The sequence below is a fragment of the Hydra viridissima genome, unplaced genomic scaffold, assembly GCF_058129835.1.
Source record: "Hydra viridissima isolate aposymbiotic clone 2 unplaced genomic scaffold, HvirCarnegie_v1 scaffold_1, whole genome shotgun sequence".
Lineage (NCBI taxonomy): Eukaryota > Metazoa > Cnidaria > Hydrozoa > Anthoathecata > Hydridae > Hydra > Hydra viridissima.
The window spans coordinates 16,903,970-16,916,976 of NW_028324300.1; the positions used below are offsets into that span (position 1 = coordinate 16,903,970).

At 37.0% G+C, this 13,007-nt stretch overlaps 1 protein-coding gene across 2 annotated transcripts; it reads right to left on the reverse strand.

The window, feature by feature from the left end:
* Positions 1-442: 442 nt before the first annotated feature.
* On the reverse strand, positions 443-7,709 carry LOC149893623 (uncharacterized). 2 transcript variants are annotated; one of them, XM_090091562.1, is made up of 5 exons: positions 7,656-7,709; positions 1,584-4,403; positions 1,285-1,350; positions 969-1,025; positions 443-810 (listed from the first exon to the last, which is right to left on the reverse strand). In XM_090091562.1, the coding sequence occupies exons 2-5, from the start codon at positions 4,372-4,374 to the stop codon at positions 491-493; spliced, it is 3,234 nt and encodes a 1,077-aa protein (XP_089947688.1). In that variant the 5' UTR covers positions 4,375-4,403; positions 7,656-7,709; the 3' UTR covers positions 443-490. The 2 variants fall into 2 exon arrangements, with proteins under 2 accessions (XP_089947688.1, XP_089947690.1); XM_090091564.1 differs by having other exon boundaries at positions 1,584-7,689.
* Between the last annotated feature and the right edge of the window lie 5,298 nt (positions 7,710-13,007).

The window sequence follows — 13,007 nt, forward strand, 5'->3', positions numbered from 1 at the left end:
TTTACATTGATCTAAACAAAATCCTTTGTGTAAAGATATGAAAAAATAGAGAGTAAGAGTTCATAAAAAAGCCTCGCTATTTTGCTGAAGAAGAAATGGATGTCTAGATCTTTTAAAATAAGGAACTTTTTGATTTCTTTTTCCGAAAAATGGTTGGAGCAGTTTTCCTTTTTTAAATTTCACTTATGCAGTTTAACATCACAGGAAATATTATTTTGCTTTTTAACAAACTCTTAAAAACATCAGAAGTAATTCTAAATGCAACTCTATTAAAAGTTTTCACAGAATAACAAAACGACTTCTTTTTTTTTTTTTTAAAGATAAAAAAAAGTTTGAACTATCTTTAAATAAGAAATGTGAGAACAGTTTAACAGAACTTCTTGTTTATTATGTCTTTAGCGAAACAGATAAAAATATTTGCAAAAGCATAGATAAAACAAACTACACAAAAGGCCCATCTTTATTGCCAAACTGAACAAACTTATCTAAACTACATAAATGGTTTCACGATATTGCCATATTGAACAAACTTTTCTAAACTACCCTCTTTTTGAATTTTTAGCTTCATGTTTTTAATTTTGTCTTTAATATGGCTTTGGTAGGAGTACTTTTGCAAGACATGAATGAGCTTGTCACTGCTATGATTTGCCAAGATGCCAAGGTAATCTTTGTACGAGCAACTTGAGCTTACATCTGTAAACACGTCTTGCAAGATGTATGCCAACACCAAAGCTGCACATCGTGGAAAACTTCTGGTGTTGAACCATTCGTTGTGGCCAGGGCAAGCATTCAGCTCTTCAACTATTTCATCTAAAATTTTACAAACTCAAGTCATAACACAAAGTGATTAAATCAAATATTCATTTGGTTCTGAAGTAAGACAAGATTTATTCTGTTTTTTTATTTATTTTTTTTTTGTTGACCTTATTGTTTGCACTGATAGCAATAACTGGTTTTTGAAAGATTACCTAAATGGCATTGGCTAACTTCTGCTTTGTTTTCCTTTGTTCTTGGCTGAGTTGATCCTGAAATAAAATAAAACCATGTTCATTTTTCTAATTCATAAAAACCATCAACAGTTTCTAAGTGTTAGAGATGATAACAAGCTGTGCATGATTTCTAACGGTGATGTTTCTAACTTCATCATTAGAAATCGGGTAGACACAACTTTCTAAAAGTGCACTTAGCAATGATGGCTAGTTTTTGTTAACAGTTAACCATCTGAAATTGTGCAAGAAGAGGTTTGTGTTTATATATCTTTGTATAAATTAGGTTTTACATTACCGATGAGTTCTTGAGTGAAAGATGGCATTTCCAACTTGATTTTTTTTCTTCTTGGATCTTTTACTTCTAAAACATAATCAGTTTTAGTATCATTCACTTGTATAAACATTTAAGCAATCACAGAATTAGTCCTGCAACAAATACATACACACTTCTGTGTTGTTTTTTTGTTTTGTTTTGTTTTTTTTACAGCTCTAACAATAACAATAGGGCAAGGAGTTGATTTGGGCATTTTCATTTTTTGAAAGCGTGTTGAGATTTGCATAAAAATCAAAAATCAAAAATCAAAAAGAATTTACCTCTGGATGTAGAGGCAAGACTTTGGCTAAATAGGCTACCAACAGATTGAACAGCATAAGGTGAGAGCTGCTTTGCAAGAACAGTACCAGCCTGTTGGACAGGAACAGCTGAAACTGGATCAGATGAAAGAAACAAACTGGGTTTGGCCAATGTTTGCTGAAAAGCAACAAGGCTAGGAGTCAGAGGAACAGAAAAGACCTCTTTTGAAGGACAGAAAGCGACTTGCTGAGAAGGAGAAGCAGAAACAGGTTTGGCAACCACTTGCTCATTAAAGTAAACTGGAGAAAGTTTTGCATGGTGTTCAATAAAATCCGGTTCATCAGGAAATAATGTTAATGCAAGAGGAGAACAAGCTGTGCCAACAGGAACAGCTAGAGTCTGATCTACATCCATACAAACAGCTTGTTCGTTAGGAACTAGTTGTGCAAGAGCAGGGGATAGTTCAAGAACTGGACCAGCGATTGTTTGTTCAGATGGAACAGACGAAACAGGAGTTGAGGTAGGTTCACACAAGAAATCTACGGCATGGTCGTTGCTATCCTCTAAAGGAACATTGTTTTCTACAGCTGGAGAAAACGGAACCACTGTGGTACAGCTGAAAGTAGCAGCACATTCTTCAGAGTCAGAACCGGAGTCTAAATCTTCCTCAAAGATGTCCTCAACCTCATGAAAACCGTACTCCTCTGCATTAGTTTGGAGCCAGTCCATCACATCCTTCTCCTTCTTTGGTGGTCTCTCAGACTTTTCAACAGTCAAAGACTCTATGACTCCGAAGGACTGTCCGATGCCCAGGGCAAAGCGCAACTCCTCTGCAGCGTTCCACTGGGACACATAAAAGCTATCCATTGTGTTCCTGCTGTGCTTCATGTAGAGTGTAGCAAACCGCTCGCGATCTTCTTTGCTGTTGTTGGCAAAGTAAGTGGCTATCGAACCGCGAATGCAAGTGGGAGTAAGACGCTTCATGGGAATGTTTACTTGGCTTTTTCTGAAGCAGGACGTCAGGCAAGAGGAGATAGCAGAGGAACCCATCTGGTAAACAGGCACTCTAGTTGCACCGAGTGTCACACATTCGTCTTTGTTGGGTCTCATCGATGGAAAAAGGGGCCTGTAGCAGTCGCTCAACTCCAAAACAGTCTTGGTGTCTGCAGCCATGTAGTGAGAGTCGTTGACAAGAAGGTCTCTGTATCTCAGCAAATAAATATCGATCAACACTTTCAAGTCGTTCGGCACTAGAATGTTTTTGGCTCCGTACTTGTATGCTGTTTTGTAGCGCTCTTGCACAATGCAATATCCACACTCACTCTTCTCAGCAGCCATGTAGTCTCTAATGTTTAAAAGAGCAATGTTAGATTTTCTTAAACTGTTAATTACAGTGACAGAGAGCAGAAGATGGTTTCGTAGAGACACAGCATTGTCTCTAGTCGGTGTAAGAGACGGCTTTCTAATCGATTCCACTAACTGTCTTACGTATGCAGACTTGCCATATTCGTTCAGCAAACTGACATTGATGATGTTGATGCATTTTTTGCTTTTCACAAGGCTCCTCCTCAAAGAACGAAAGGGCCTCAGCACTTTTTGTAACTCCTCCACCTTGCAGCGCAAACGTCGGATGGCCTCATGAGAAAGTCCGAAATAGACATTCCTGGCTTCACTGAAACGAAACAGGAGACAAAGGTAGACAAGGCGGTTGTACAACGTGTGACAAGACATGGCTTTTGTTTGGTCAAGTTCACTCAGCTTGGAATTGAGCTGAATGTTTTTAAAGTGCATGGAAAAGTATCTATCCTCCAAAACGTTGGAATTGGTGAGAGCGTTCGGGTGCAGCGTCAGCGTGCTGTCACAACATGTCAATATTTCAACAACTGCATTTTTGTAGATCTTTGCTTGTGACAAAGTGTTGTTGTTGGCTACCACAAGCCACTTTTCAAAATCTCTGAAGAGCTCATCTGCTGACTGGTAATAAAAGTGAAAAGCATCTTTGTCCAGCTGAAACAAGAGTCTCTTATCTTCTGTCAAGACGGAGGAGTTGGAAACCAAGTGCTTTAAGGAATTAAAATCAGAGTCTAGGACGGATTCGGTGTTCAGCTCTTTGTTTTCTACAGAGGTGCAGTGGTTTGCAGAAGGAGCCTCGGACGAACCAGCAACTGATGAGGGCAAGCTTAAAAGAGGATCAGAGGAAAGAACCGGAGAAGAAAAAGAGGAGGAAGGCCCAGGAGCAGAGGATGCAGAGCCTGATGCAGACGCTTGTTCAGCTACTGGCTTAATACCAAAGAAGGCAGGTCGAATAAATTGAGGGACATAGAGCTTGTCGTTGTCGTATCGCTTTGCCTCTGCAATCTTTTGTTTGATCGTCTTGGAATCGTAGAAATGAGTCTCTTTCAAGTGTATGTCCAGTCGGTCGTAATACTTCCAACATTGCAAACAGGGGTAAGGTTTTGGACAGCCGGACTTGCGTTCGAGACGAGCATGCTGAAACTTCCTGACCATTGCAGAGTAAAAGATGGAAGCTTCATCCAAAGTCCAAGAATGATCTTTTTTAGTCAAGTGTCTTTTAATGCTTGTGGAGGAATGTTTGCACAAAGGCATCGGACAGCTAACAGCGTACCTCTTCTTGGTACCATAGAAAGGTACAACCCTGTTTACGGAGCCACACGCTGCAACTAATGCGGCCCTGACTTTGTTTTTGAGCTTTAAGTCTCTCTGTTCTTGTGACTGCCTTCTTTTCTTTTTTTTCGCTTTAGAGTTCGGAGAAGGGGCAACAACAGTGTTGTTTTCTTGTGAAGAAGACATGTTCAGGTGTTTGTTTGCAACGGTTTATGCTAAAAAAAAGAAGACAGTTAGTGAGAGTGTTTTTCTTCTGCCTGCATCCTGGAATCCTGGAATGTTTACAACTGCAGGGAAGAGCTGTGTTTTTTCGAATCCTCTGCAAAAGAGAAAAAAGAAAGAAAAGAGAGCAACAAGAAGAAACAAAGTTTCCACTAGCAAATGAAAAAGAATGAGAGCAACTAGCATTACATGCATGGTGGCAGCAGTGATTGCTATTATGAGAAGGAGAATGAGAAAAAAAAAAAAAAAAAAGAAACAAATAAATAAAGAGATGGAGTTTGAGAGGATCTCGCAACCATATGACTCAAAGAAAGAAACTGTGTTGAAAAAAGGCAAGAGAGGGCAAATAGAACTTGCTAACAAGGACAAATGACAGACATAACTACAACAGTAACAACTCTCATTGCAAGCATAATAACAACAGCATCAGCATCACTGACTCAGAGAGTGTTGACATAACAAAAAAGAAAACAAAAGTACAAGCCAAGTGGGGGAACATTAACAAACACTCATTGCAACTATAACAACAACAACAACAACAGCAACAGCATCACTGACTCAGAGGGTATTGATAAAAAAAAACAAGCAAAACAAAAACAAACAAAAAAACAAATAAAAAAACAAAACAAGCAAATTGGGTGAACAGTAACAACTCTCATTGCAAGCATAATAACAACAACAGCATCAGCATCAGCATCACTGACTCAGAGAGTGTTGACAAAATAAAATAGACAATAAGCAAGCAAAGTGGGTGAACAGTAACAACTCTCACTGCAAGCATAATAACAACAACAGCATCAGCATCAGCATCACTGACTCAGAGAGTGTTGATAAAATAAAACAGATTATAAACAAACAAAGTGGGTGAACAGTAACAGCTCTCATTGAAAGCATAATAACAACAACAGCATCACTAACTCAGAGGATATATAAAAAAACAAACAAACAAACAAACAAAACAAAAACAAAAAAAAAACAAGCAAAGTGGCTGAACAGTAACAGCTATCATTGCAAGTAAAATAACAACAACAGCATCAGCAACATCATCACTGACTCAGAGAGTGGTGATAAAATAAAACAGATTAAAAAACAAGCAAAGTGGCTAAACAGTAACAACTATAAATACAAGTAAAATGACAAAAGCAGCAACAGCATCACTAACTCGCAGGGTGTTGATAAAAAAAAAAGCAACAAACAAATAAAGCAAGCAAAGTGGGTGAACATTAACACTCATTGCAACTATAATAACACCAACAGCAACAGCATCAGTGACTCAAAGGGTGTTGATAAACAAAAACAAAGGCACAAACAAAACAAGCAGAGTGGGTGAACATTAACAACACTTATTGCAAGCATAATAACAACAACAGCATCAGCATCACTGACTCAGAGAGTGTTGATAAAATAAAATAGATTATAAACATGCCAAGTTTGTGAACATTAACAAACACTCATTGCAACTATAACAACGACTACAGCAACAGCATCACTTACTCAGAGAGTGTTGAGAAAAAAAACAACAAAAAAAACAAAAACAAAACAAAACAGAAAACAGAAGTACAAGCCAAGGGGGGGAACATTAACAAACACTCATTGCAACTATAACAACAACAACAGCAACAGCATCACTTACTCAGAGGATATTGATAAAAAAAACAAACAAACAAACAAACAAAACAAGCAAAGTGGCTGAACAGTAACAGCTATCATTGCAAGTAAAATAACAACAACAGCATCAGCAACATCATCACTGACTCAGAGAGTGGTGATAAAATAAAACAGATTAAAAAACAAGCAAAGTGGCTGAACAGTAACAACTATAAATACAAGTAAAATGACAAAAGCAGCAACAGCATCACTAACTCGCAGGGTGTTGATAAAAAAAAAAAGCAACAAACAAACAAAGCAAGCAAAGTGGGTGAACATTAACACTCATTGCAACTATAATAACACCAACAGCAACAGCATCAGTGACTCAAAGGGTGTTGATAAACAAAAACAAAAGCACAAACAAAACAAGCAAAGTGGGTGAACATTAGCAACACTTATTGCAAGCACAATAACAACAACAGCATCAGCATCACTGACTCAGAGAGTGTTGATAAAACAAAATAGATTATAAACAAGCCAAGTTGGTGAACATTAACAAACACTCATTGCAACTGTAATAAGAACAACAGCAACAGCATCACTGACACAAAGGGTGTTGATAAACAAAAACAAAAACACAAGCAAAGTGGGTGAACATTAACAACACTCATTGCAACTATAACAACAACAACAGCAACAGCATCACTGGCTCAAAGGGTGTTGATAAAATAAAGAAATAAAAACAAAACAAGCAAAGTGGGTGAACAGTAACAACTCCCATTGCAAGCATAATAACGACAACAGCAACAGCAACACCATCACTGACTCAGAGAGTGTTGATAAAATAAAATAGATTATAAACAAGCCAAGTTGGTGAACATTAACAAACACTCATTGCAACTATAACAACGACTACAGCAACAGCATCACTTACTCAGAGAGTGTTGAGAAAAAAAAAACAAAAACAAAAAAAAAACAAAACAAAACAGAAAACAAAAGTACAAGCCAAGTGGGGGAACATTAACAAACACTCATTGCAACTGTAACAACAACAACAGCAACAGCATCACTTACTCAGAGAGTGTTTATAAATAAAACAAAAAACAAAAACAAGAAACAAAAATACAAGCCAAGTGGGTGATTACTAACAGCGCTAACAGCAGCAACAACAGTGTCTTTAGAAACAACAAACAAGTACAACAGCAACAACTGCTTTTACAGAGTATAACAATAACAACAACATGGCACTAACAACAACAAAAGGGTTGGAATAAAAACCTGTAGGCAAAAGGAGAGCTGCATTCAGACAAGATCGATTACAAAGAGGCTCTTCTTTAGGACAGAGGAGAAACTGCTTTTGAGGGACAGAGGGACTTTTGTTGTTGTGGTTGTTGTTGTTGTTGTGCAGAAACCAACAAACTTTTATTGAACCGAATATAACCGAATATAACCGAAAGTCTTGTTTGCTTCTGTTTTGTGCCATCAAGAAGGGAAAACAAAACATCACAAAACAAACGAAGCAAACGAAACAAACAAACAAACAAACGAACGAAACAAACAAACAAAAAAAAAAAAATTAAAAAAATTAACAAACAAACAAACAAACAAACAAGCAAACAAACAAAAACAAATAAGAAAAACAGAAAACGCAGTACCGAAACCTCGCCATTTTTTATCCTTCCTCAAGCTTTCTCTGGGCGCCAAAGACCGAGAAAGTTGAGCAAACGTGACGTTGAGGGGGGGGAGGGGGGTACTTAAGGACAGCAGACCGACCAATGGCACGCTTAGGAGAGACCCACGTGAATGCTACATTTTCTTTCTATGTACGCTGAATCCGCTCAAAGTCTGGAATTTCCAGCATTCACGTGTCATCACTCCAGCCACCAGATTGGCCCACACTTTGCACACTTTCAAGACTAGAAACTCACTTGTGCTCAATTTGAGCAAAAAAAAAAAAAAACTAAGTCTCGCATGGCGACAACTTTTCCAAAAGCAAACAAAGGCAAACGAAGGCAAACGAAGAAAAAACAAAAACAAATAAACAAAAACAAAACCGAATAGGGAGAGAGAGAGTGAGTCGACTCATTTCTTTCGACTGCCTTAAACGAGAAGTCTAAAACGTTTAAAAGTTGAAAACTAAGTTTTTTAAATGAACTGCACCGAAAAAACTTTACGACAGTTTAGCTGGTTAAAAACGCAGAGGAAAATATTTTATAAAATTTAAGCGTTCTAAAGATGTCCATTTTTGTTTTTGTTTTTTTTATTTTGGTTTGTTTCTGGCTTGTTTCTTTCTTTAAATTCTAGCGATCGAGCATATTTGAACGGTTTCATCAACCTGTCGGCGCACGTGCTCGAGAGCTAGAACTTTGATTGCTTTTGTTGTTGAGAATTGAGAATGTCCGAGCAGGTTTTTTTATCGATTTCATCGCTTGTGGCGAGGCAAAAATCAAAACGCTTTTTGGACGAAAGAAAAGAGATTAAAAGGAAAAAAGAGAAGAAAAAAAAAACAAAAAAATAGGTTATGTGTTATGAACATTTATTTTCTCACGCGATGACGTCTAGTTTTGTTAGAGTAATTAAAATATGGTATCAAGTTTGTAATTTCTATCTTATTTTTAGTTACGGATAATTGCCAATTATGTCACGTTTAGTATACACAACGCTGTTTTCTTAATAGCAATATGATACAAACAAGTTATAAAAAAAAAAGCGTTCGCTCGATCTTCCTTAGTCAGTTGAACAAAAAGAAATTTTCACAACATATGATTGATTTGGTTGTCCTAGCAAGCTGTTTTAGCAAACGACTAGAGGTTGCAACTGTTGTTCATTGAAAACGAAAAATCTAGCGTCAGCAAGAAATTTTTGAATACATAATGTACACAAAAGTGGCACTTACAAATGAAAATGTAAAAAAAAACTGTTTACCTTGATGCCAGACTCGCAGAGATGTTGTCGCTCGTTGCTATCGACTGCGAACAGCTTTGTTGTTTTTCGAAGTGCCTCTTCATTCTACTTATAGCCGAAGTTTTGGCTTCGAAAAAAAATACGAACGTCGTTAAGCTCAACGAGCTGCTTTAATTGTTGTTCGTGCGAAAACGAAATGCTTAAAACGGATAAAAGTGTTGGCGTAATTACACTTTTCGACCGCGATGCAGTTTGTCAACTCTAGCGTACTTTTTTGGCTCGTGGAGCAAAAGCCTCATGATAATAGCAAAGGCTTAAAATGTCTTAACATGTCAGCAAAGGCTTAATATGCTTAATAAACTGTGGTTAAGCTTTTGCGGTGCAGTTCATTTACAACTTAATTTGCAACTTGCTGGCACAAGCAAACGTTTATGACTTCTCGTTTAAGACAGTTGAGCGAAATCAGTCGACTCACTCATTCTCCCTTTTCTGTTTTGTTTTTGTTTTGTTTTTTTGTTTTTGTTTTTGTTTTTGTTTGTTTTTTTTTTTTCTTTGTTTGTCTTTTGTTTAAAATGTAAAAAACTCGAAAGGAAAGTTGTTGCTTTGTTTGCTTATTGAAAGTTTTCGCCAGTTGCAAGACTTAGTTTTGTTTTTGTTTACTTATTAAAATATCGAGGAAAATATTTGAGGACATCGCATTCTAATGGTGCCTTTATAACAACATCTAACGATTTAACGTTTAATGTTGTGCTCAAAAAAAAAATTCCTTTTATATCTCTCAATGGTCTCCAACGATAAAACTGCCGACCAATCGCAACGATTAAACAGCCAACCAATGGCAGCTCAATGGTCTCCAAACAAGAGACTGCCGACCAATGGCAGCTCAGTGGTTTGAGAAGTGAGATCATTCGATTTCCTTTTATTATCTCCAGTTTGAACTAGTGCTTGGCTTGTGGTGCAGAAACTAAAACTTCCCGTTTTTGTATTTTGTTTTGAATTTCTTTGCTTTGAGCTTTTTAATCGATCGATAGCTTTAGGAGAAAAGAAGAAACCCCTCTGACGAAGTCTTGGCTTTTTTAAAAACGCTCAAATTTTGGCAAACAAATCTCATACGAAACGCTACTTTGATGTCAAGCTTTCGTTACTCCCTACTCCCTTCTAGCGGAGGGCGGCAAAAAGGTGTTGCATCCTAGAGCTAAAAGTGAGGAGGGAAGCAAGTTTTTTTTTCGTTTTGTTTGCTTTTTTATGTTTTTTGTTTTTTTGAGGGGGGAGAGTTAGAGGGTAAGGGGGTTAGGATTAGAGGGGGTTGGGGTTACGGTTTGGAAACCTGGGGACGAGGATATCAAGCAGGAGTTTAGTGTTAAGGTTAAAGGGCCCACGAGGGGCGTCCTTCAATTGTAAAATGCCTTTAGACGCACGTGTCTAGTCGTCTCGTTGCATCGACCTAGAGGAGTTTTCTGATAGATCTTGCGCTTTGGGCTCAGTTAATCGGTCTGTATCCATTGTAAACACGGTGTCTGCCGTTAGAAAATCGTTAACCAGGCGTTTGTGAGCTTTAACAACCATCCCTTTGAGTTTAAAACGAACGTTTCTTCAAAAGCCACTCGAGATGGAGGTACTCACGGAGGTTTGTTACGGTAACAACCCTGTGGTTTGCCATCTTCTTTCTTTCCGCAGCGTCGCAAACGCATCGGCCGGTCTCTTAGGTGACGAAAAAACGTCTGATCTCTCGACTGGAATGCTTAACGTACTAAGATTAGTAGAGTTAGTACTAAGAGTTGCATCTGGCCGCCGTAATTTTCTTCGATGATGTCTTGAAAATTTCGTGACGTCGTTTTCAAACCTCTAGGGTCGATTTTAACCTTCGACCTTAAAGTCGATTTTAGCCTTCGGTGTGGCTCTGTACAACTTTTGCGGTGAAAAAGCTTGCGCGGAGTCTACAGTTGTATTTAGCCGACAGACGCTGGCAACGCAGAAACAGAATGACTCTTGGGCGGCGCAAACCGAGCGTTCAGCAAATTTCTAGCATTTTACGTCAAAGCGGACAATCTGCACGACAAATAAAGCTAACTTTCTCGTTGCAACAGTTAGTCACTGGATCGTTGGACGAGTGTGTACAGCTGTTTTGCGTCGAAAGCCGACCGGTGGTCGGATGCGACTCTTCTTTTCATTCGAAAATCAGAACCTGGCCATCAGTCGTGTATCACCATCGAATGCTTAATGTAGTGATTTCTCGAAACGACAAAAGCTTGTAAAACAAACAGCTTCGCTGTACTGTTGCCTAATATGTTAACGGATGGCCAGGAACAACCTTGGTCTGTAATGAATGAGTTCGTTTTTCCATTCGAGGCACTAATTACTGCAGTTTTAAAAGTCACCTAAAGTATAAGCTCATCTCTCCATTCAAGAAAAACAAGCATCAGAGTTTCGGAAAGTTTGCATGCACGACACCACCATCGATGATACTTAAACAAACAGAAAATGAATTGCAAAACAGAACCACTGAATTGCAAAACATAACAACGGACAGCTTGTAAAATGCATGGTGATGAGCTTCTTCAATCCAATCAAGGAACCAAGCATCACAGTTTCGGCAATGGTGCATGTGCAAATCAGCAAACTGTGATACTTAATCAAACAACTTCACTGTTTTGCTTAGTTTAAGAACGGATGGCTAAGAACAACCTCGTTAGTGAGTATGAAGTCATCTCTTCATTCCAGGAATTAATAATAATCAGAGTTTTAGAAGTCTCTTACGTGCGATACTACTATCAACGGTACTTAATCAAACAGCCTCTCAGAATGGCCTAGTTTGAGAACGGAAGGCTAGGAACAACCTTAGTAGTGAGTCATCAGTTCAACTTTTCATTCAAGGAATTAAGCATCTAAAATCTGAAAAATAAAAAGAAGAGCTCTTTGTTAGAAGTTCTTATTTTTATTTTTCCTCAACTTCTATTTCTTTTCTTTTTTTACTTTTTTTTTTTTAATGATAGTTTTTCTTTTTTTTTATCTATTTTGTTCGTTTAAATTAATACAACAGGCGTTTTAGGTCGTTTCTGTAACATTATTTAACACTTTAAATTGTAATAAATATTTGAACAGAAGAAAATCCCTTTCGTAACGTTAAAATGTCATAAGAACATTTCATCTTTACCAAATACGCTTGTAAAAATAGTTTCACTTTTAAAGTTTGTTGTATATGTCTTTTAATTTAGTGAATCGCAATTTGGATTTTCTTAGGCGCACATCTACTTTAGTTGCTTTTTCTTAAAGAAAGGTCACCAGAGTTTTCTTACACAGCCCCTGCAGCATAATCTTTAACAAAATACTCTTTTGAAAAGTTTTACATTGAAATAAACAAAAGCCATTTGCGTAAGTAGAGATAACTTAGAGAATAAAAAGTGCATAAACGCCTCGCTACTTTGATGAAGAAGAAACGGATGACTAAATGCAACTTTTTAATTTCGTGTGCTATCTCTTTCGATTAAGGTACTTTTTGAATATTTTTTCAAAGAAATGTTAGCGTAGTTTTCCTTTTTTAAATTTAAATCATGTTTAAAGGTAGTTTTTGAATGTTTTTTCAAAGAAATGTTAGCGTAGTTTTCATCTATTAAATTTAAATCATGTTTAAAGGTAGTTTTTGAATGTTTTTTCAAAGAAATGTTAGCGTAGTTTTCATCTATTAAATCTAAATCATGTTTAAAGGTAGTTTTCGAATATTTTTTCAAAGAATTGTTAGCGTAGTTTTCCTCTTTTAGATCTAGCTTATGTTTAAGGTAGTTTTTGAGTATTTTTTCAAAGAAAAGTTAGCGTAGTTTTCCTCTTTTAGATCTAGCTTATGTTTAAGGTAGTTTTTGAGTATTTTTTCAAAGAAAAGTTAGCGTAGTTTTCCTCTTTTAGATCTAGCTTATGTTTAAGGTAGTTTTTAAATATTTTTTTAAAGAAAAGTTAGCATAGTTTTCCTCTTTTGGATATAGCTTATGTTTAAGGTAGTTTTTAAATATTTTTTTTAAAGAAAAGTTAGCGTAGTTTTCCTCCTTTAGATCTAGCTTATAATTCAGGTAGTTTTTGAATATTTTTTCAAATAAAAATTAGCAAAGTAT